Source organism: Bombina bombina, chromosome 4, assembly GCF_027579735.1.
Source record: "Bombina bombina isolate aBomBom1 chromosome 4, aBomBom1.pri, whole genome shotgun sequence".
Lineage (NCBI taxonomy): Eukaryota > Metazoa > Chordata > Amphibia > Anura > Bombinatoridae > Bombina > Bombina bombina.
The window spans coordinates 118805970-118829076 of NC_069502.1; the positions used below are offsets into that span (position 1 = coordinate 118805970).

Sequence of the window (23107 nt, forward strand, 5' to 3'; positions counted from 1 at the left end):
TGCTACAGTTTGAGGACCCATAAGAAGCTTTTTCCCCATAAATCCGACTCCTAAGGGAAGGTAGGGCCACAGCAGAGCTGTGGCAAGGTGCTAAAATTGTTTTAACCGGTCTATTGGCTTACTATTGATCCGGTTTGGGCATTAAGGGGTTAATCGATTATTTTGCTAGTTGTGCAATCTTACCAATGCTTTAGGTACATACTGTGAAAATTTCAGAAAGTTTAGTGCATTTTTCACTGTTTTGGAAAATTGTGTGCCTTTTTTATTCCTTAAAGGCACAGTAACGGTTTTTTTGCAAAGTGTGTTTTTGCTTGATTAATGTGATTTCTAAGCCTGTTTGTCTTACTACTAGTCTGTTAAACATGTCTGTCACCAAGGAAAATCCTTGTTCAATGTGTTTAGAAGCCATGGTGGAACCCCCTCTCAAAATGTGTCCCACGTGTATTGATATGTCTATACATTTTAAAGACCATATTGTTGCACTTAAAAATGTGGCCCAAGATGATTCTCAGACAGAAGGTAATGAGGTTAGCCCGTTGACCTCTCCCCAAGTGTCACAACCAGTTATGCCCGCTCAAGCGACGCCTAGCACCTCTAGCGCGTCTAACTCTTTTACCTTTCAAGATTTGGCGGCAGTTATGGATAATACCCTCTCAGTATTTTTATCTAAGCTACCCGTGTTACCTGCAAAGCGTGATAGCTCTGTTTTAAGAACAGATTATGAGCCTTCTGACGCTTTAGTAGCCGTATCCAATATACACTCACAACGCTCTGAAATGGGGGCGAGGGAGGTGCTGTCTGAGGGAGAAATTACTGATTCGGGAAAGGTTGCTCCTCAGACAGACTTAGATATGTTGGCTTTTAAATTTAAACTAGAACACCTCCGTTTATTACTCAGGGAGGTATTAGTTACTCTGTATTACTGTGACCCGTTGGTGGTTCCAGAGAAATTGTGTAAAATGGACAAGTACCTAGAAGTTCCTGTTTACACTGATGTGTTCCCGGTCCCTAAGAGGATTGCGGATATAGTAACTAAGGAGTGGGATAGACCAGGTATTCCGTTTGTTCCCCCTCCTGTTTTTAAGAAAATGTTCCCCATATCTGACACCACTCGGGACTCGTGGCAGACAGTCTCTAATGTGGAGGGGGCTGTTTCTTCACTTGCTAAATGCACAACCATACCAATTGAGGACAGTTGTGTTTTTAAAGACCCTATGGATAAAAAGTTAGAGGGTTTACTTAAGAAAATTTTTGTTCATCAAGGTTTTCTTCTCCAACCTATAGCGTGCATTGTTCCTGTAACTACTGCAGCTGCTTTCTGGTTCGAGGCGCTGGAAGATGCGCTCCAGACGGAGACCTCATATGAGGATATTATGGACAGAATTAAGGCTCTTAAGATGGCTAATTCTTTTATCACAGATGCCGCTTTCCAACTAGCTAAGTTAGCGGCAAAGAATTCAGGTTTCGCCATTCTGGCGCACAGGGCGCTATGGCTCAAGTCCTGGTCGGCCGATGTGTCGTCAAAATCCAAACTGCTGAACATCCCTTTCAAAGGAAAGACCCTTTTTGGGCCTGAATTGAAAGAGATTATCTCAGAAATCACTGGGGGAAAATGCCATGCTCTCCCTCAGAACAAGTCCTTTAAGACAAAGAACAAACAAAATAATTTTCGTTAATTTTGAAATTTCAGGAGCGGTCTCGCTTCATCCTCCCCTGCTGCAAAGCAAGAGGGTAACACTTCACAACCCAGGGCAGCCTGGAAACCTTACCAGGGCTGGAACAAGGCTAAACAGGCCAAGAAGCCTGCAGCTGCTTCCAAGACAGCATGAAGGGGTAGCCCCCGATCCGGGACCGGATCTAGTAGGGGGCAGACTCTCTCTCTTCGCTCAGGCCTGGGCAAGAGACGTACACGATCCCTGGGCCTTAGAGATTGTATCCCAGGGATATCTTCTAGAATTCAAGGACTCCCCTCCCAGGGGAGGTTTCCATATTTCTCGTCTGTCTACAGACACGACAAAGAAAGAGGCGTTCTTACGCTGTGTAGAAGACCTACATACAATGGGAGTGATCCACCCAGTTCCAAATGCGGATCAAGGGCTGGGGTTTTACTCAAATCTGTTTGTGGTTCCCAAAAAAGAAGGAACTTTCAGACCAATCCTGAATCTCAAAATTCTAAACAAATTCTTCAGAGTCCCATCATTCAAGATGGAGACCATTCGGACAATCTTACCAATGATCATGGAGGGTCAATATATGACTACCGTGGATCTAAAGGATGCGTATCTACACATTCCTATCCACAAAGATTATCACCAGTTTCTCAGGTTTTCCTTTCTGGACAAGAGAATTTTCACAAAGTGCTAGGGTCCCTCCTGGCGGTGCTAAGACCGCGGGGCATAGCAGTGGCGCCTTATCTAGACGACATCTTAATTCAGGCGTCAACTTTCCAAAGAGCCAAGTCTCACACGGAAATCGTAGTGGCCTTTCTGAGGTCTCACGGGTTGAAAGTAAACATCAAAAAGAGTTCTCTCTCCCCCCTCACAAGAGTTCCTTTCCTAGGAACACTAATAGACTCGGTAGAAATGAAAATATTTCTGACGGAGGTCAGAAAGTTAAAACTCTTAACTGCTTGCCGAGCTCTTCATTCCATTCCTCGGCCGTCTGTAGCTCAGTGCATGGAGACAATCTGACTAATGGTAGCGGCAATGGACATAGTCCCTTTTGCATGGATACACCTCAGACCACTGCAACTATGCATGTTCAAACAGTGGAATGGGGATTATGCAGATTTTTCTCCTCAAATACAGTTGGACCAGGGGACCAGAGATTCTCTTCTCTGGTGGTTGTCTCAGGATCACCTGTCTCAGGGAATGTGTTTCCGCAGACCAGAGTGGATCATCGCCAGTCTGTTGGGCTGGGGTGCTGTCTGGGACTCCCTGAAAGCTCAGGGCTTATGGTCTCGGGAAGAAGCTCTTCTCTCGATAAACATTTTGGAACTGAGGGCGATATTCAACGCTCTTCAGGCATGACCTCAGCTAGCTGCGGCCAAATTCATCAGATTTCAGTCGGACAACATCAAGGGCTGGGAACAAGGAGTCCCCTAGCAATGATGGAAGTAACCAAAATATTCAGGTGGGCGGAGGATCACTCTTGCCACCTCTTAGCAATTCACATCCCAGGAGTAGACAACTGGGAAGCGGATTTTCTAAGTCGTCAGACTTTACATCCGGGGAGTGGGAACTCCACCCGGAGGTATTTGCCCAGCTGACTCAGCTATGGGGAACTCCAGAATTGGATCTGATGGCGTCCCGTCAGAATGCCAAACTTCCTCTTTACGGGTCCAGGTCCCGGGATCCCCAGGCGGTGTTGATAGATGCTCTAGCAGCGCCTTGGTCCTTCAATCTGGCCTATGTGTTTCCACCGTTTCCTCTCCTTCCTCGTCTGGTTGCCAGAATCAAGCAGGAGAGGGCGTCAGTGATTCTAATAGCGCCTGCGTGGCCACGCAGGACTTGGTATGCAGTCCTAGTGGACATGTCATCCGTTCCACCATGGACTCTGCCAATGAGGCAGGACCTTCTACTTCAAGGTCCTTTCAAACATCCAAATATAATTTCTCTGCGTCTGACTGCTTGGAGATTGAACGCCTAATTCTATCTAAGCGTGGTTTCTCTGAGTTGGTTATCGATACCCTGATTCAGGCTAGAAAGCCTGTCACCAGGAAAATCTACCATACGATTTGGCGAAAATATCTTTGTTGGTGCGAATCCAAGGGTTACTCATGGAGTAAGATTAGGATTCCCAGGATATTATCCTTTCTCCAAGAAGGATTGGAGAAAGGATTATCAGCTAGTTCCTTAAACGGACAGATATCTGCTTTGTCTATTCTTTTACACAAACATCTGGCAGAGGTTCCAGACGTTCAAGCATTTAGTCAGGCTTTAGTCAGAATCAAGCCTGTTTATAGACCTGTGGCTCCGCCATGGAGTCTGAATTTAGTTCTTTCAGTTCTGCAAGGGGTTCCGTTTGAACCTTTACATTCCATAGATATTAAACTTTTATCTTGGAAAGTTTTGTTTTTGGTAGCTATCTCTTCTGCTCGAAGAGTTTCAGAGTTATCTGCTTTGCAGTGTGACTCACCTTATTTGGTGTTCCACGCAGATAAGGTAGTTTTGCATACCAAACCCGGTTTTCTTCCTAAGGTTGTGTCTAATAAGAATATTAATCAGGAAATTCTTGTTCCTTCTCTGTGTCCTAATCCTTCTTCGAAGAAGGAACGTCTGTTACACAATCTTGATGTGGTTCGTGCTTTAAAGTTCTATTTACAAGCAACTAAGGATTTCAGACAAACAACTTCATTGTTTGTCATCTATTCTGGTAAGAGGAGAGGTCAGAAGGCGACTGCTACCTCTCTTTCCTGTTGGCTGAAATGCATCATCCGTCTGGCCTATGAGACTGCTGGCCAGCAGCCTCCTGAAACAATTACTGCTCATTCTACCAGAGCAGTGACTTCCACATGGGCTTTTAAAAATGAGGCTTCTGTTGAACAGATTTGTAAGGCAGCGACTTGGTCTTCGCTGCATGCTTTTTCCAAATTTTACAAATTCTATACTTTTGCTTCTTCGGAGGCTATTTTTGGGAGAGAGGTTTTATAAGCAGTGGTGCCTTCCGTTTAAGGTACCTGTCTTGTTCCCTCCCTTCATCCGTGTCCTAAAGCTTTGGTATTGGTATCCCACAAGTAAAGGATGAATCCGTGGACTGGATACACCTTACAAGAGAAAACAGAATTTATGCTTACCTGATAAATTACTTTCTCTTGTGGTGTATCCAGTCCACGGCCCGCACTGGCTATTAAGTCAGGTAGATTTTTTTGTTTAAACTACAGTCACCACTGCACCCTATGGTTTCTCCTTTTTCTTCCTAACCTCCGGTCGAATGACTGGGGGGTGGAGCTAGAGGGGGAGCTATATGGACAGCTCTGCTGTGTGCTCTCTTTGCCACTTCCTGTTAGGAAGGAGAATATCCCACAAGTAAAGGATGAATCCGTGGACTGGATACACCACAAGAGAAAGTAATATATCAGGTAAGCATAAATTCTCTTTTTTAAGAATCAGTCATTGATACCTTAATTCAGGCTCGAAAGCCTGTCACCAGGAAAATCTATCATAAGATATGGTGTAAATATCTTCATTGGTGAGAATCCAAGGGTTACTCATGGAGTAAGGTCAGGATTCCTAGGATAACAGATTTCTGCTCTGTCTATTCTTTTGCACAAACGTCTGGCTGAGGTTCCAGACGTTCAGGCGTTTTTTCAGGCTTTAGTTAGAATCAAGCCTGTGTTTAAACCTGTTGCTCCGCCATGGAGTTTAAATTTAGTTCTTAAGGTTCTTCAAGGGGTTCCGTTTGAACCTTTGCTTTCCATAGATATTAAGCTTTTATCTCGGAAAGTTCTATTTTTAGTAGCTATCTCCTCGGCTCGACGAGTTTCGGAGTTATCTGCTTTACAGTGTGATTTCCCCTTATTTGATTTTCCCTTATTTGATTTTCCATGCAGATAAGGTAGTGTTACGTACCAAACCTTGGTTTCTGCCTAAGGTGGTATCTAATAAGAATTTCAATCAGGAGTTTGTTGTTCCTTCCCTATGTCTTAATCCTTTTTCAAAGAAGGAACGTCTATTACACAATCTTGATGTGGTTCGTGCTTTAAAGTTTTATTTACAAGCTACGAAGGATTTTTGTCAAACATCTGCTTTGTTTGTTGTCTACTCTGGAGGAGGCCAAAAGGCTTCGGCAACTTCTCTTTCCTTTTGGCTAAGAAGCATAATTTGCTTAGCTTATGAGACTGCTGGCCAGTAGCCTCCTGAAAGAATTACTGCTCATTCTACTAGAGCAGTAGCTTCCACATGGGCTTTTAAACATGAGGCCTCTGTTGAACAGATTTGTAAGGCGGTGACTTGGTCTTCACTTCATACCTTTTCTAAATTCTATAAATTTGATACTTTTGCTTCTTCGGAGGCTATTTTTGGGAGAAAGGTCTTACAGGCAGTGGTGCCTTCCGTTTAAGTTTCCTGCCTTGTCCCTCCCTTCATCCGTGTCCTAAAGCTTTGGTATTGGTATCCCACAAGTAATGGATGAACCCGTGGACTGGATACACCTTTACAAGAGAAAACTACATTTATGCTTACCTGATAAATTTATTTCTCTTGTGGTGTATCCAGTCCACGGCCCGCCCTGTTATTTTAAGGCAGGTGTTTTTTATTTTTAAACTACAGTCACCACTGCACCCTATAGTTTCTCCTTTTTTTCTTGCTTGTCTTCGGTCGAATGACTGTGGGTGGCAGTTAGGGGAGGAGCTATATAGACAGCTCTGCTGTGGGTGTCCTCTTGCAGCTTCCTGTTGGGAAGGAGAATAGCCCACAAGTAATGGATGAACCCGTGGACTGGATACACCACAAGAGAAATAAATTTATCAGGTAAGCATAAATTTAGTCTTTAAAACTTCTCATTTAGTTGATGAAATTTCAAATGACCAAAAACATAATAATTTATCCTCCTCTGATGAGGATCTATCTGTTACAGAAGATCCTTCCTCAGACATTGACACTGACAAATCTACTTATTTATTTAAAATAGAGTATATGCATTCTTTATTAAAAGAAGTGTTAATTACTTTGGATATTGAGGTAACCAGTCCTCTTGACGTTAAGTCTAATATACGTTTAAATGCTGTTTTTATACCTCCTGTGGTTTCTCCAGGGTTTTTTCCTATTCCTGAGGCTATTTCTGATATGATTTTTAAGCAATTGAAAAAGCCAGGTACTTCTTTTATTCCTTGTTCAAGGTTTAAAAAAATGGTATCCTTTACCAGCAAATTCTATAGAGTTTTGGGAAAAAAATCCCCAAAGTTGTTGGGGCTATTTCTACTCTTGCTAAACGTACCACTATTCCTATGGAAGATAGTATTTCCTTTAAGGATCCTTTTAGATAGGAAGCTTGAATCTTATCTAAGGAAACTTATTTATATTCAGGTCATCTTCTCAGACCTGCAATTTCTTTGGCTGATGTTGCGGCTGCATCAACTTTCTGGTTGGAGAATTTATCGCAACAAGAATTGGATTCTGACTTATCTAGCATTATTCACTTACTGCAATATGCTAATCATTTTATTTGTGATGCCATTTTTGATATTATCAAAATTGATGTTAAATCCATGTCTTTAGATATTTTAGCTAGAAGAGCTTTGTGACTTAAATCTTGGAATGCTGATATGACATCTAAGTCTAGATTACTATCTCTTTCTTTCCAAGGTAATAATTTATTTGTTTCTCAGCTGGATTCTATTATTTCAACTATTACTGGGGGAAAGGGAGTTTTTCTGCCTCAGGATAAAAAAAAACCTAAGGGTAAATCTAAGACTTCTAACCGTTTTCCTTTCGTCAGAATAAGGAACACAAATCTAAGCCTTCCTCAAATTGGAATAAATCCAAGCCATTTAACAAACTAAAGTCAGCCCCTAAATCTGCATGAAGGTGCGGCCCTCATTCCAGCTCAGCTGGTAGGGGGCAGATTAAGGTTTTTCAAAGATATTTGGATAAATTCTGTCCAAAATCAATGGATTCAGAGCATTGTCTCTCAAGGGTATCGAATAGGATTCAGAGTAAGACCTCCTGTGAGAAGATTTTTTCTCTCACGTATCCCAGCAAATCCAGTAAAAGCTCAGTCTTTCCTGAAGTGTGTTTCAGACCTGGAGTCTTCAGGGGTAATCATGCCAGTTCCTTTTCGGAAACAGGGTCTGGGGATTTATTCAAATCTATTCATTGTCCCAAAGAAGGAAAATGTATTTATTTATTATTATAACATTTTGAATTGTTATGTAAGAGTACCAACCTTAAAGATGGTGACTATAAGAACTATTCTGCCTTTTGTTCAGCAAGGACATTATATGTCTACAATAGACTTGCAGGATGCCGATTCATCCAGAACATTATCAGTTCCTGAGATTCTCTTTTCTAGACAAGCATTACCAATTTGTTGCTCTTCCATTTGGCCTAGCAACAGCTCCAATAATTTTTTCAAAGGTTCTAGGTGCCCTACTCTCTGTAATCAGAGAACAGGGTATTGCAGTGTTTCCTTATTTGGACGATATCTTGGTACTAGCTCAGTCTTTACTTTGTGCAGAATCTCACACGAATCAACTAGTGTTTCTTCAAAAACATGGTTGGAGGATCAATTTACCAAAAAGTTTCTTGATTCCTCAGACAAGGGTCACCTTTTTAGGTTTCCAGATAGATTCAGTGTCCATGACTCTGTCTCTAACAGACAAGAGGCGTTTGAAATTGGTTGCAGCCTGTCTGCACCTTCCGTCTCAGTCATTCCCTTCAGTGGTTATGTGCATGAAAGTTTTAGGCCTCATGACTGCAGCATTGGACGCGATTCCTTTTGCTCGTTTTCACATGAGACCTCTTCAGCTTTGTATGCTGAATCAATGGTGCAGGGATTATACAAAGATATCACAGTTAATATCCTTAAATCCCAATGTTCGACACACTCTGACGTGGTGGTTAAATCCCCAGCGTCTAGTTCAAGGGGCTTCTTTTGTTCGGCCAACCTGGACTGTGATCTCTACAGACGCAAGTCTTTCAGGTTGGGGAGCTGTCTGGGGATCTCTGACAGCACAAGGGTTTTGGAAATCTCAAGAGGCGAGATTACCAATCAATATTTTAGAAATCAGTGCAATTCTCAGAGCTCTTCAGTTTTGGCCTCTGTTGAGGAGAGAACCGTTCATTTGTTTTCAGACAGACAATATCACAACTGTGGCATATGTCAATCATCAGGGTGGGACTCACAGTCCTCAAGCTATGAAAGAAGTATCTTAGATACTTGCTTGGGCGGAATCCAGCTCCTGTCTAATCTCTGCGGTACATATCCCAGGTGTAGACAATTGGGAGGCGGATTATCTCAGCCGTCAGACTTTACATCCAGGGGAGTGGTCTCTCCATCCAGATGTGTTTTCTCAGATTGTTCAGATGTGAGGTCTTTCAGAGATAGATCTCATGGCCTCTCATCTAAACATGAAACTTACCAGATACCTGTCCAGGTCCAGGGATATTCAGGCGGAAGCAGTGGATGCGCTGACACTTCCTTGGTTTTATCATCCTGCTTACATCTTCCCGCCTCTAGTTCTTCTTCCAAGAGTGATCTCCAAAATCATCATGGAACAATTGTTTGTGTTGCTGGTGGCTCCAGCATGGCCACACATGTTTTGGTATGCGGATCTGGTTCGGATGTCCAGTTGCCAACCTTGGCCACTTCCGTTAAGGCCAGACCTACTATCTCAAGGTCCGTTTTTCCCTCAGGATCTAAAATAATTAAATTTGAAGGTATGGAAATTGAACGCTTAGTACTGAGCCATAGAGGTTTCTCTGACTCGATAATTAATACTATTTTACAAGCTCATAAATCTGTTTCTAGAAAGATTCATTATCGAATTTGGAAGACCTACATTTCATGGTGTTCTTCTCATAAATCAATTTCTCCTCCTTGGAGTCTGAATTTGGTTTTGAAGGCATTACAGGCTCCTTCATTCGAGCCTATGCATTCTTTGGACATTAAACTTCTTTCTTGGAAAGTGTTGTTCCTTTTGGCTATCTCTTCTGCTAGAAGAGTTTCTGAGCTATCTGCTCTTTCTTGTGAGTCTCCTTTTCTGATTTTTCATCAGGATAAGGCGGTTTTGCGGACTTAATTTCAATTTTTACCTAAGGTTGTGAATTCTAACAACATTAGTAGAGAAATTGTTGTCCCTTCTTTTTGTCCTAATCCTAAGAATTCTTTGGAAAGATCCTTACATTCTTTGGATGTGGTAAGTGAAATATTATGTTGAAGTTACTAAAGATTTCAGGAAAACTTCTAGTCTGTTTTATTTTCTGGTCCTAGAAAAGGTCAGAAGGCTTCTGCTATTTACTTGGCTTCTTGGATGAAGCTTTTGATTCATCAAGCTTTTTTGGAGTCAGGTAAGACCCCGCCTCAGAGAATTACAGCTCATTCTACTAGATCAGTCTCCACTTCATGGGCTTTTAAGAATGAAGCTTCAGTTGATCAGATTTGCAAAGCGGCAACTTGGTCCTCTTTGCATACATTTACTAAATTCTACCGTTTTGATGTATTTGCTTCTTCAGAAGCAGTTTTTGGTAGAAAAGTTCTTCAGGCAGCTGTTTCAGTTTGATTCTTCTGCTGATGTTTTAAGTTTTTCTTGACATTTAAAGATTAAAACTTATATTTTGGGTTGTGGATTATTTTTTCAGCGGAAAATGGCTGTTTTTATTTTTTATCCCTCCCTCTCTAGTGACTCTTGCGTGGAGTTCCACATCTTGGGTATTGCTATCCCATACGTCACTAGCTCATGGACTCTTTCCAATTACATGAAAGAAAACATAATTTATGTAAGAACTTACCTGATTCATTTATTTCATATTGGCAAGAGTCCATGAGGCCCACCCTTTTTTATGGTGGTTATGATTTTTTTTTTGTATAAAGCACAATTATTTCCAAATTCCTTTGTTAATTCTTTTTACTCCTTTCTTTATCACCCCACTACTTGGCTATTTGTTAAACTGAATTGTGGGTGTGGTGGGGGGTGAATTTATAGGCATTTTGAGGTTTGGGAAACTTTTCCCCTCCTGGTAGGATTGTATATCCCATACGTCACTAGCTTATGGACTCTTGCCAATATGAAAGAAATTAATTTATCAGGTAAGTTCTTACATAAATTATGTTTTTCTGGGGTCTGGGCATTGCCTCCCCTTGTTTCTATGAGTCTGGTGGGTCTCTGTTGTTCTGGAGTTCCTTATGCTAGCTGGACAGCTAGCTCAGCATACTAATGCACTGTGGCTACTCTGCACTGTAGCAGGGTTGCAAGTTCGATCCCCGGCGAGCTCTACTCAGCCTTCCTCTATTTGAGGTTGATAAGATGAGCAGTGCCTTGAGTCCCTTAAGGGGGATTAGCCGCGCTTTACAAGTACATCATGATTTCTCCGTGTCTTTTCTTCTTTGTGGAAGATTACGGTAGCTTGTTCTCTTTCTTTAGTAAGGGGTGTGTTGTTTGGAGACCGACTGCTGGGCGACAGTGTCTCCTGGAGGCTGTTGACTCAGTCGAGTCTAGTTCCTGCGGTCTCTATCAAGGCTTGTGGACTATCTGCGGTCAGTGTCCTTGGGCCTCTTCCTTTTTTTCAAAGTTGTTATCGGCTTCGGAAGAAGCAGGTTGTTGTTGGGTAGGGGTTTTCAGGCCTGGTGCCCTCAGAATGGGCTGCCTCTTGTACCCTCCCGTTTTTTGCATTCAGTGTCCTCTATAGCTTGGGTATTGTTTTCCCAAAAGTAATGAATGCAGCTGTGGACCCTTTCCATTTATGAAGAAAAACTTAAATTATGCTTACCTGATAATTTTATTTTCTTCAGATGGAGAGAGTCCACAGCTCTCCACCCGTATTTTTCTGTGGGGCGTCTATTATTTTTGCTGTTCTTGCACCTTTTCACCCTGGTATTTCTTCTACTGTTCCTTGTTCCCTCGGCAGAATGACTGGGGGAAGAGGGAAGTGGGGGAGGTATTTAAGCCTTTGGCTGGGCTGTCTTTTCCTCCTCCTGGTGGCCAGGTTCTGAATTCCCAAAAGTAATGAATGCAGCTGTGGACGCTTTCCATCTGAAGAAAAGATAATTATCAGGTAAGCATAATTTAAATTTTTTACATTTTCCTTCTAAAGCTATATATTTTTTTAGTAGACAACGCAAGGTATTGATCTAGTCCCATCTTGGTATATTTCATGGCACCATTTTGCTGCCAAATGCAATAAAATTAAAGAATTTAACGTTTTCACAAACTTTGGGGATCTCACTGAAATAATTTAGATATCACGTATGCAGTCATAACACAAATGGTTTTAAAAGGTTCCCTGGGATCCCCTTTGTTTAGAAATAGCAGACATGCATGGCTTTCACATTGCCTTTTGGTAATTAAAAGGCTGCTATTTGCAGCTGTGCACCACACTTCTGAAATTCCCGTCAGTAAAGGGGTTTCTGAGGTAGAATGTATCTCAAAATGTTTTTTCCCTGCAGTGTTGGATTACCCCCTTACCCTCCCTCCCCCTTGATCTCCCTCCCCCCTCTTACTAGTATCCACCATCTTAGGTATTTGAAGCTGTACCCAGTTCATATACATTTTTCTTCTCCCAGCACATGTACTGTAAGTAGTGGATCCCTCCCACCCTCTAGATATGGAAATGTTTTTCTCAGTGTAGCGGCAGCCTCCCACCTGACCCTCCCACACCACCAACGTTTGACAACACAGAGTGGCCCTCTCTGCATCCGTGATATTCTGCCCTGCTATTTCTGTACTGCCCCACTCGTGGGACATGCAGCAATAGCACAAGATCGCTACAGAAAGAGCCCAGGACAGCAGTGCAGGGTATGGATTCTAAATGTTCTAAGTGAGAGTACTTGAATATTTTGTGTTCTTTTCAAATTTCTGTCTGTGTTTGGCTTAAAAGGCAATACTGAAGGGTGATGTAAGTGGGCTTGAGGAGGAGCGGTTTTCTGATTTTTTTTTGCTTTGGGCATTTTGGCTTATTAAAAAGTTTATGGCTTTCTATGAACCAATCTGCAGGTTCAGGCACAATTAAACCTTTAAAATTCAGACAGGGCATGCAATTTCAAATTTACTTCTATTATCAAATTTTCTTTACTCCCTTGGTATTGTTTGTTGAAAAGTACAAAGAGGTAAGCTCAGGAGTGTGCATGTGTCTTTAGCACTCATAATAGCAGTTTGCAACAGTGTTTGTAGTAATGTTATGTACCTTTGCAAGCACTGCTGCCATAGATTGCTACAGACCCATACACACTTCTGATGTCCTTTGAACCTACCTTGGCTTACTTTTCACCGAAGGATACCAAGAAAACTAGCAAATTTGATCATACAAGAAAACTGGAGTTTTTCTAAAAAATACACATTCTACATCTATACTATGAAGTTTAATTTTTATATTCCTGTCTGGTAAATGTGAGAGACTTCGAAAAAATATTTATTGATGAACTCTCTTCTTTTCCATCTAAAGGGGAGGAGAGTCCACGGCTTCATTCATTCATTACTGTTGGGAATTAAGAACCTGGCCACCAGGAGGAGGCAAAGACACCCCAACCAAAGACTTAAATACCTCCCCCACTTCCCTCCCCCAGTCATTCTTTGCCTTTCGTCACAGGAGGATGGCAGAGAAGTGCCGGAGATTCGAAGTAGTCTCTTATGGAGGGTAGTACTCTTCGCATTGGGACTGGAGTTTTTAGCGAGAGCCTGGGCAAAAGTTAGAGTCCGGAGATGCAGGAAGAGTCTTTTTGCGAAACCATCCCGACTCATATAACCAGCTCCACAAGCAATCAGTGTTGACGAGTTTTGCTGCCTGCTTTCTGCACTCAAGTCTGTCAAGAGCAAGGTTACTAACCTGTCACACTTGAAGGGCCATGTTCCTGTTCCACGGCTTAGATTCTGGTAAGAGCGTTTCATTTTTTTATTACTTAATGATAACATGCAAGACAGGGTCACAGTGTGACGCTTTTTTATCTTTAAAGAATCAAGGGTTACTATTCCTGGAAAGGGGATTATTGAACAGGGGGGTTTATACATGATATTATTTATTGTGTCATTGCTGCATTATGTGCAAGATGAGGCTCTGGCAATGTGTCGAACTTTCAGGTTACTTGTGGGAATATTGCGTGTTTTTCAGGTTACTTGCGGGAATATTGCGCGTTTTTCAGGTTACTTGCGGGAATATTTGGCGCGTTTTTCCTTAGTGCAGGGGTGGTCCTGCCAAGCACTCCAGGTGACCGGGTGTACCTATCTCTATTCCTCTGTTGATCTGTGGCGCAGGAGACGCAACGGTTTCTTTAGTCTGGGTCCTAGGAGGTGGTGAGTGCCCCGGCCATCGGAGGTATAAAGGTGCTTTTTGTTAATTAAGCTAGTACAAACATAAGCGCAAGCTATGGAGTACTCTGACGTGTTAGATGGGTCTCCCTCTTTAACAAAGTCTCATTCCTGTGTTTATTGTGTGGAGGTTCTAGTAGATCAGCCTGCTCAACTATGTTCCACATGCCTTGTTAAAGTTACGACATCTAAATGTCAACGGATGTCTAGTACTTCTGAGCCGTCCACTTCTGAGGATTCTTCGTCCCGTGAGGTGCGTTCCCTGCATTTATCTCCGATCGCACATGCAGCGCCTCGGGGTCCAACCGTTACTCCTTCGGGAGAGATTCGTTGGCCGTCAGACTTTGCGGACCAACTGGAATCGGCGGTTTCAAAAGTGATCCATGCTTTACCACGTTCTGCTAAGCATAGGGTGTATCATAGCGGCCAACCCGGGGTTTGTCTACGCTGATGGAAATCCCAGAGGCTCTATACGATGACGAGGCACACTCCGACTCTTCGGAGGAGGCCCCTTCTGGGTTGGAGTCCGTGTCGTCTAAACCTCCGGCTGCGAAGGAGCCTGGTTTTAGGTTTAGGATGGAGAATTTGCGCTTTTTGCTTCAGCAGGTGCTTGCTACTCTGGAGGTTTCCGGAACCTAAGATTCCGGAGGAACCTTCGATTCCTAAGCTTGATAAGGTATACGAGGACAGGGTAGTGCCCCAGACCTTCCCGGTTCCTGTTAAGATGGCAAATATTAAGAACGAATGGGAGAGATTAGGTTCTTCCTTTTCCCCTTCTTCTTTTAAGAAACTGTTCCCCGTTTCGGACTCTCAGCTTGAGCTGTGGGGGACCATTCCTAAAGTGGATGGGGTTATCTCTACACTCGGGAAGCGAACAACTATTCCACTCGAGGATAGTTCGTTCAAAGAGCCCATGGATAAAAAGCTGGAAAACATGTTGAGAAGGCCAGCAGCAGCGGTCTCTGGAGCTGTGACATATTGGTGTGAATCCCTGTGTGAAATGGTCGAGGGGGAGACTTCCATCGATGAGATACAGGATAAGATTAAGGCGCTGAAGGTTGCTAATTCTTTCATCTGCGATGCCAATATTCAAATTATTCGCCTGAATGCTAAGTTTCAAGTTTTTCTGTTTTAGCTCGCAGGGCTCTGTGGCTAAAATCTTGGTCTGTGGACATGACCTCCTATGTCCCTTCCTTTTCATGGCAAGATTCTATTTGGTCCAGGATTGGATTCGATCATATCCACGGTTACGACAGGCAAGGGAGCTTTCCTACCGCAGGATAAGAAGGCTAAGCCTAAGGGATCTACTTTTCGTCCGTTTCGTGCAGACAAGGCCCAGCGCCGACAGCCTCCGTAAAAGCAGACCTGTCCAAGGGAACTTGGAAGCCAGCTCAATCTTGGAACAAGTCTAAGCAGAGCAAGAAGCTCGCTGAGTCGAAATCGGCATGAAGGGGCGGCCCCCGACCTGTCTCAGGATCAAGTAGGGGGCAGATTATCTCTATTCTCAGAGGCCTGGTTGCAGGACGTTCAGGACCCTTGGGTTCTGGAAGTTTTCACCCAGGGTTACAGGATAGGTTTCAGATCCCATCCACCTGGGGGCAGATTCCTCCTGTCAAACCTGTCTTCAAGTCCAGAAAAGAGAGATGCCTTTAGAGTGTGTGAGAGATCTCGCCTCTCTCTGGGTTACCGTACCAGTACCCCTAGCAGAGAGGGGTCTAGGGTACTATTCCAATCTTGTTGTGGTTCCAAAGAAGGAGGGCACATTCCGCCCGATTTTGGATCTAAAATGTTTGAACAAGTTTCTGAATGTTCCATCGTTCAAAATTGAAACAATCGGATCTATCCTGCATCTAGTGCAAGAGGAACAGTTCATGACGACTATAGACTTGAAGGATGCTTACCTTCATGTGCCAATTCACAGGGACCACTTCAGGTTCCTAAGATTTGCTTTTCTGGACCAACACTTCTAGTTTGTGACCCTTCCTTTTGGTCTGGCGACGGCCCAGAGAGTCTTCACGAAGGTTCTGGGGGCACTGCTTGCAGTGGCCAGATCCAGGGGCATTGTGGTGACGCCTTATCTGGACGACATCCTAGTTCAGGCGCCATCGCTCAGCCTCGCAGAGGATTATTCGAGGGCTCTTCTTCTTTTGTTTCAATCTCACAGTTGGAAGATCAACTCAGGAAAGAGTTCCCAGCAACAGGGTGGAGTTCCTGTGCACGATAATAGACTCTATATCCATGAAAATATTTCTCACAGATCAGCGACACAGGAAGCTTGCGTCCACTTGTTTTCCCCTTTAGTCCTCCACAAGCCCCTCGGGGGCTCAATGTATGGAGGTGATAGGTCTCATGGTTTCAAGCATAGATGTCATCCCTTTCGCCAAGTTCCATCTCAAACCTCTTCAATTGTGCATGTTGAGACAGTGGAACGGTGTTCATTCAGATCTATCACAGGAGTCTCTCCTTCCGATAAACATCCTGGAACTCCGAGCTATTTACAATGCTCTGAAGACATGGCCTTCTCTGAGGTCGGTCAGCTTCATCAGATTCCAGACCGACAACATTACCTCTGTTGTTTATATCAACCATCAGGGGGGTACGAGGAGCTTCCTCGCAATGAGGGAGGTGTCTTGGATCTTGGAGTGGGCTGAGTCCCACAACTGCTCGCTCTCTGCGATTCACATTCCAGATGTGGATAACAGGGAAGCGGACTTTCTCAGCAGACAATCCTTCCATCCGGGGGAATGGTCTCTTCACCCTGAAGTGTTTGCGGAGATTTGTCACAAATGGGGAACGCTGGAGATAGATCTCATGGCATCCAGACTCAATTGCAAGCTACCCCGATACGGGTTGAGGTCCAAGGATCCCTAGGCAGAGTTGATAGATGCCTTAGTGGTTCCTTGGGGATTCAGCCTAGCTTACATTTTTCCACCGTTACCACTTCTACCTCGTGTAGTGGCACGCTTCAAACAGGAGAGGGCCTCGGCCATTCTTATTGCTCCTTCGTGGCCGCAGAGGACATGGTTTACGTATCTAGTGGGGATGTCGTCCTCTCCGTCGTGGAGGTTACCCTGTCACAGGGATCTGCTTGAACAGGGCCCTTTTCAACATCGAAATCTAGATTCTCTGAGGCTGACTGCGTGGAGATTGAATGCCTAGTCTTGGCCAAGAGAGGCTTTTCGGAAAGTGTGATTGATACTCTAATTCAGGCAAGGAAGCCAGTCACTCTTCGCAACTACCATAAGGTGTGGAGGACTTACTTGTCCTGGTGTGAGAAGCAGGGATATCTTTGGCATAAGGTGAATGTATCCAGGATTCTGTCCTTTCTCCAAGATGGTTTGGAGAAGGGTCTTGCTGCTAGTTCCTTTAAAGGGAAAGATTTCGGCATTATCAGTCTTGTTGCCTTGGATACTCGCTGAGCTCCCTGACATACAATCTTTTGTTAAGGCTCTGTCTGCTCCCCCTTGGAGCTTAAACTTGGTCCTTAAGGTTTTGCAGAGCGTTCCATTTGAACCTATGCATTTCATTGACAGTAAGATTCTGTCCTGGAAGGTTCTTTTCCTGTTGGCTATTGCATCGGCACGCAGAGTATCTGACTTGGCTGCCTTGCATAGTGAGCCTTCTTATCTGGTGTTTCATGCGGATAAGGCTGTGCTTCGCACTGGGTTGGGGTTTCTTCCCAAGGTGGTGTCTAACCATAACATCAATCAGGAAATAGTTGTACCTTTTTTTTTTTTGTCCTAACCCTTCTTCTAAGGAGCGGTTACTTCATAACCTGGATGTGGTTCGTGCCTTGAAGTTCTATCTTCAGGCTACTGAGGATTTCAGGCAGTCTACATCTCTTTTTGTGGTGTTTTCAGGGAAGCGCAAGGGGCAGAGGGCCTATGCTACTTCTTTGTCCTTTTGGTTGAGTAGTTTGATTCGCCTGGCTTACAAGACAGCGGGACATAAGCCTCCTTAGAGGATCACGGCTCATTCAACTAGAGCTGTGGCTTCGTCTTGGGCCTTCAAGAATGAGGCCTCTATGAAGCAAATTTGTAAGGCGGTTGGCTACCTGATCCTCCTTACACACTTTTACAAAGTTTTACAAATTTAACGTTTTTGCTTCTGCGGAAGCTATATTTGGGAGTAAGGCTGTGGTGCCCTCTGATTAGGGTCCACCTCTTTACCCTCTGATTAGGGTCCACCTCTTTACCCTCCCAGTTTCATTCAGTGTACTCTAGAGCTAGGGTATTTGTTTCCAACAGTAATGAAAGAAGCCGTGGACTCTCCTCCCCTTTAGTTGGGTAGGAGAGTCCACGGCTCCCGCCCGTATCCGATGGGTGGACCTAAATTTATTTATCTTCTGGCACCATTTATACCCTGATATTTCTCCTACTGTTCCTTGTTCCCTCTGCAGAATGACTGGGGGATGAGGGAAGTGGGAGGAGTATTTAAGCCTTTGGCTGGGGTGTCTGCCTCCTCCTGGTGGCCAGGTTCTTAATTCCCAACAGTAATGAATGAAGCCGTGGACTCTCCTCCTCTCGATGGAAACGAAATTATCAGGTAAACATAATTTGTGTTTTTCTATTTTCATGTAATTTGTATTTATAAAAGGTTGAAATTTAATATTACTTTCTTTCCTATATAGCCATTATCCACCCCGCATACAGTTACAAAGTTACCTTCCACTTCCAATTCAGAAACATCCAAGACAGAAACAGAAAGCAAACCTAAAGGTGAGATTTATAGATTTTTCTTTCATAACGGTGTGAGAGTCCATGATCCATTAATCCTGGGAATTATACTCCTGGTCACTCGGAGGAGGCAAAGATCCCAGTTGGGATTTGTTGTTGGCACCTGCTAAGCATATAGGCTGTTAGTACATACTCACTTATGAGTATATCATAGCCTAGGGACTATATGTTAGGCATTTTAGGCATGGAAAAAAGTGGAGAAAATTGGTCTTATATATTAATATAAGATGGATTTTTAAACTTTTGGATGACCTTTATATAAATACTGTTTTAGTGGTAAACAGCCAAACATGTGCTACACCATAATTTGTACTGATATACAAATGACCTATAGTAGATCGGTAAATTCAAGTATGCTGTAGAACACTAACGTTATATTAAATAAAACTTATCATTTAGTAATAGCTATCTAAAAAGACAGCAAGATATAACAAAAATCTGCTGCTCCACAAACTAATTAAAAAAATATCTCTGCCTGGTTTTTATGATTGAATAGATATGTGTTAAAGGGTGCTATAAAATATTAGTTGGAGTTATTTTACGAGGTAAGTGGGGGTACAATTATTGACTATGGGTCATACTCGGCACTTGTTATCCATACATCCAAACCCCTGAAATTAAATAAATGTTTGGAAAAGTTTCCCCTCCATGTTGATTTTCACTTCTATCAATTCCGTTTGGACAAACAAGCATAAAATTGTAGCTTGCTACAGACACCGAGAGCACATTCAAATTTGAACACAAAAGACCCCTGCGGCTTGTTTGTGTGCGTTGTTTGTTTTTCTCGCATTGGCTTGTAACATGTCATTTCTCCTACATTGGTGTGTCCGGTCCACGGCTTCATCCTTACTTGTGGGAATATTCTCTTCCCTAACAGGAAATGGCAAAGAGAGCACTGCAAAAGCTGCCCATATAGCCCCCCTCTGGCTCCGCCCCCCAGTCATTCTCTTTGCCGCTCTGAACAAGTAGCATCTCCACGGGGATGGTAAAGAGTATGTGGTGTTAGTTGTAGTTTTTATTTCTTCTATCAAGAGTTTATTTTAAAATAGTGCCGGTTTGTACTATTTACTCTACAAAAGAAAGTGATGAAGAGTTCTGTTTAAAGAGGAGTATGATTTTAGCAGCAGTAACTAAAATCCATTGCTGTTCCCACGCAGGACTGTTGAAACCAGAGAACTTCAGTTGGGGGGAACAGTTTGCAGACTTTTCTGCTCCAGGTATGACTAGTCTCTTTTCTAACAAGACATAGTAATGCCAGAAGAAGACTGTCATTTTCCCTTATGGGATCGGTAAGCCATTTTCTTAGACTCATAACAGAATGAAGGCTTATAAATGGGCTATATACTGGTTGACACTATTGTGGGCTAAATCGATTGATTTATATAATATTTATATGATTTTTGGAGTGTTTTGAGACTTGGAAACACTTTTGGGAACGTTTTTATTACGCCTGGCAGTTTGTTAGACATCTAATCTAGTCAGGAAGGCCCCTTCACTCTGGTATGCAGAGGGAGGAGGCCTCATTTTCGCGCCTTAATTGCGCAGTTACTTCTGGAAGCAGTGCATGCAGCTTCATGTGAGAGGGTCCTGTGGCCATAAAATCGATTTCTAGAAGGCTTATTTCTGTGGTGAATAACCCCCAAGGAAGGTAAAGCCGCAGCAAAAGGCTGTGGCAGGGACTGTAGTGGGTTTAAACTGGTAAATTAAACAATTAGCTCCGGTTTGCTCATTTAAGGGGTTAGAGACTTGAAATTTGGTGTGCAATACTTTCAAAGCATTAAGACACTAGGGTGTAAAATTCGTAAGGATCGGATATTTCCTTCATAGTTTTTCAAACATTCAGAAATAAAGTGTACTCTTTTTATTATTTAAAGAGACAGTAACGTTTTTTTTTTGCATTAATAGCCTGCCTAAGTCTGTCTAACATGTCTGTACCTTCAGATAGAATATGTTCTGTGTGTATGGAGGCCAAGGTGGTTCCCCCTTTAAATGTATGTGAAAATTGTGCCATGGCGTCCAAACAAAGTAAGGACAGTACTGTCACATTTTTTAAATACAGAGGATGAGCAAGTGGGCGCTGACGATAATTTATCTGTTATACCCTCACACCAGTCTGAATTGGCTGTGAGGGAGGGTCTGTCTGAGGGAGAAATTTCTGATTCAGGAAAAGTTTCTCAGCAGGCAGAACCTGATATCGTGGCATTTAAATTTAAGTTAGAACATCTCCGCGCCCTGCTTAAGGAGGTGCTAACTACTCTTGATGATTGTGACTCTTTGGTGATTCCAGAGAAATTGTGCAAAATGGACAAATTCTTAGAGGTCCCTGTGCACGCTGATGCCTTTCCGATACCCAAGAGGGTGGCGGACATAGTGACCAAGGAGTGGGAGAAACCAGGTATATCTTTCTCCAACATAGGTGTGTCCGGTCCACGGCGTCATCCTTACTTGTGGGATATTCTCTTCCCCAACAGGAAATGGCAAAGAGCCCAGCAAAGCTGGTCACATGATCCCTCCTAGGCTCCGCCTTCCCCAGTCATTCTCTTTGCCGTTGTACAGGCAACATCTCCACGGAGATGGCTTAGAGTTTTTTAGTGTTTAACTGTAGTTTTTATTATTCAATCAAGAGTTTGTTATTTTAAAATAGTGCTGGTATGTACTATTTACTCTGAAACAGAAAAGAGATGAAGATTTCTGTTTGTAAGAGGAAAATGATTTTAGCAACCGTTACTAAAATCGATGGCTGTTTCAACACAGGACTGTTGAGAGGAATTAACTTCAGTTGGGGGAACAGTGAGCAGACTTTTGCTGCTTGAGGTATGACACATTCTAACAAGACGATGTAATGCTGGAAGCTGTCATTTTCCCTATGGGATCCGGTAAGCCATTTTTATTACAGAAAGAAAAAAAGGGCTTCACAAGGGCTTTTTAAGACTGTAGACATTTTCTGGGCTAAATCGATTTATATATAAACATATTTTATACTCCATAGCCTTGAGGAATTATTTTAATCTTGGGAATTATGTAAAATAACCGGCAGGCACTGTATTGGACACCTTATTCTCTAGGGGCTTTCCCTAATCATAGGCAGAGTCTCATTTTCGCGCCTCTATTGCGCACTTGTTTTTGAGAAGCATGACATGCAGATGCATGTGTGAGGAGCTCTGATACATAGAAAAGACTTTCTGAAGGCGTCATTTGGTATCGTATTCCCCTTTGGGCTTGGTTGGGTCTCAGCAAAGCAGATACCAGGGACTGTAAAGGGGTTAAATATAAAAACGGCTCCGGTTCCGTTATTTTAAGGGTTAAAGCTTCCAAATTTGGTGTGCAATACTTTTAAGGCTTTAAGACACTGTGGTGAAATTTTGGTGAATTTTGAACAATTCCTTCATACTTTTTCGCAATTGCAGTAATAAAGTGTGTTCAGTTTAAAATTTAAAGTGACAGTAACGGTTTATTTTAAAACGTTTTTTGTACTTTGTTATCAAGTTTTTGCCTGTTTAACATGTCTGAACTACCAGATAGACTGTGTTCTGAATGTGGGGAAGCCAAGGTTCCTTCTCATTTAAATAGATGTGATTTATGTGACACAAAATTTAGAGAAAATGATGCCCAAGATGATTCCTCAAGTGAGGGGAGTAAGCATGGTACTGCATCATCCCCTCCTTCGTCTACACCAGTCTTGCCCACACAGGAGGCCCCTAGTACATCTAGCGCGCCAATACTCCTTACTATGCAACAATTAACGGCTGTAATGGATAATTCTATCAAAAACATTTTAGCCAAAATGCCCACTTATCAGCGAAAGCGCGACTGCTCTGTTTTAGAAAATACTGAAGAGCATGAGGACGCTGATGATATTGGTTCTGAAGGGCCCCTACACCAGTCTGAGGGGGCCAGGGAGGTTTTGTCTGAGGGAGAAATTTCAGATTCAGGGAAAATTTCTCAACAAGCTGAACCTGATGTGATTACATTTAAATTTAAATTGGAACATCTCCGCGCTCTGCTTAAGGAGGTGTTATCCACTCTGGATGATTGTGAGAATTTGGTCATTCCAGAGAAACTATGTAAAATGGACAAGTTCCTAGAGGTCCCGGGGCCCCCCGAAGCTTTTCCTATACCCAAGCGGGTGGCGGACATTGTAAATAAAGAATGGGAAAGGCCCGGTATACCTTTCGTCCCTCCCCCCATATTTAAAAAATTGTTTCCTATGGTCGACCCCAGAAAGGACTTATGGCAGACAGTCCCCAAGGTCGAGGGGGGCGGTTTCTACTCTAAACAAACGCACCACTATACCCATAGAAGATAGTTGTGCTTTCAAAGATCCTATGGATAAAAAATTAGAAGGTTTGCTTAAAAAGATGTTTGTTCAGCAAGGTTACCTTCTACAACCAATTTCATGCATTGTTCCTGTCAC

General features: G+C 43.0%; 1 protein-coding gene across 1 annotated transcript in view; it reads left to right on the forward strand.

Moving 5' to 3' along the window:
• Positions 1–23107, forward strand: part of CD2AP (CD2 associated protein) — a gene marked incomplete at its 3' end in the record, with an annotated part of 687573 nt that overhangs the window by 460581 nt on the left and 203885 nt on the right. The window contains 1 exon segment of the mRNA XM_053709615.1: positions 18588–18675. Within this exon segment, the coding sequence (XP_053565590.1) occupies positions 18588–18675 (88 nt within the window).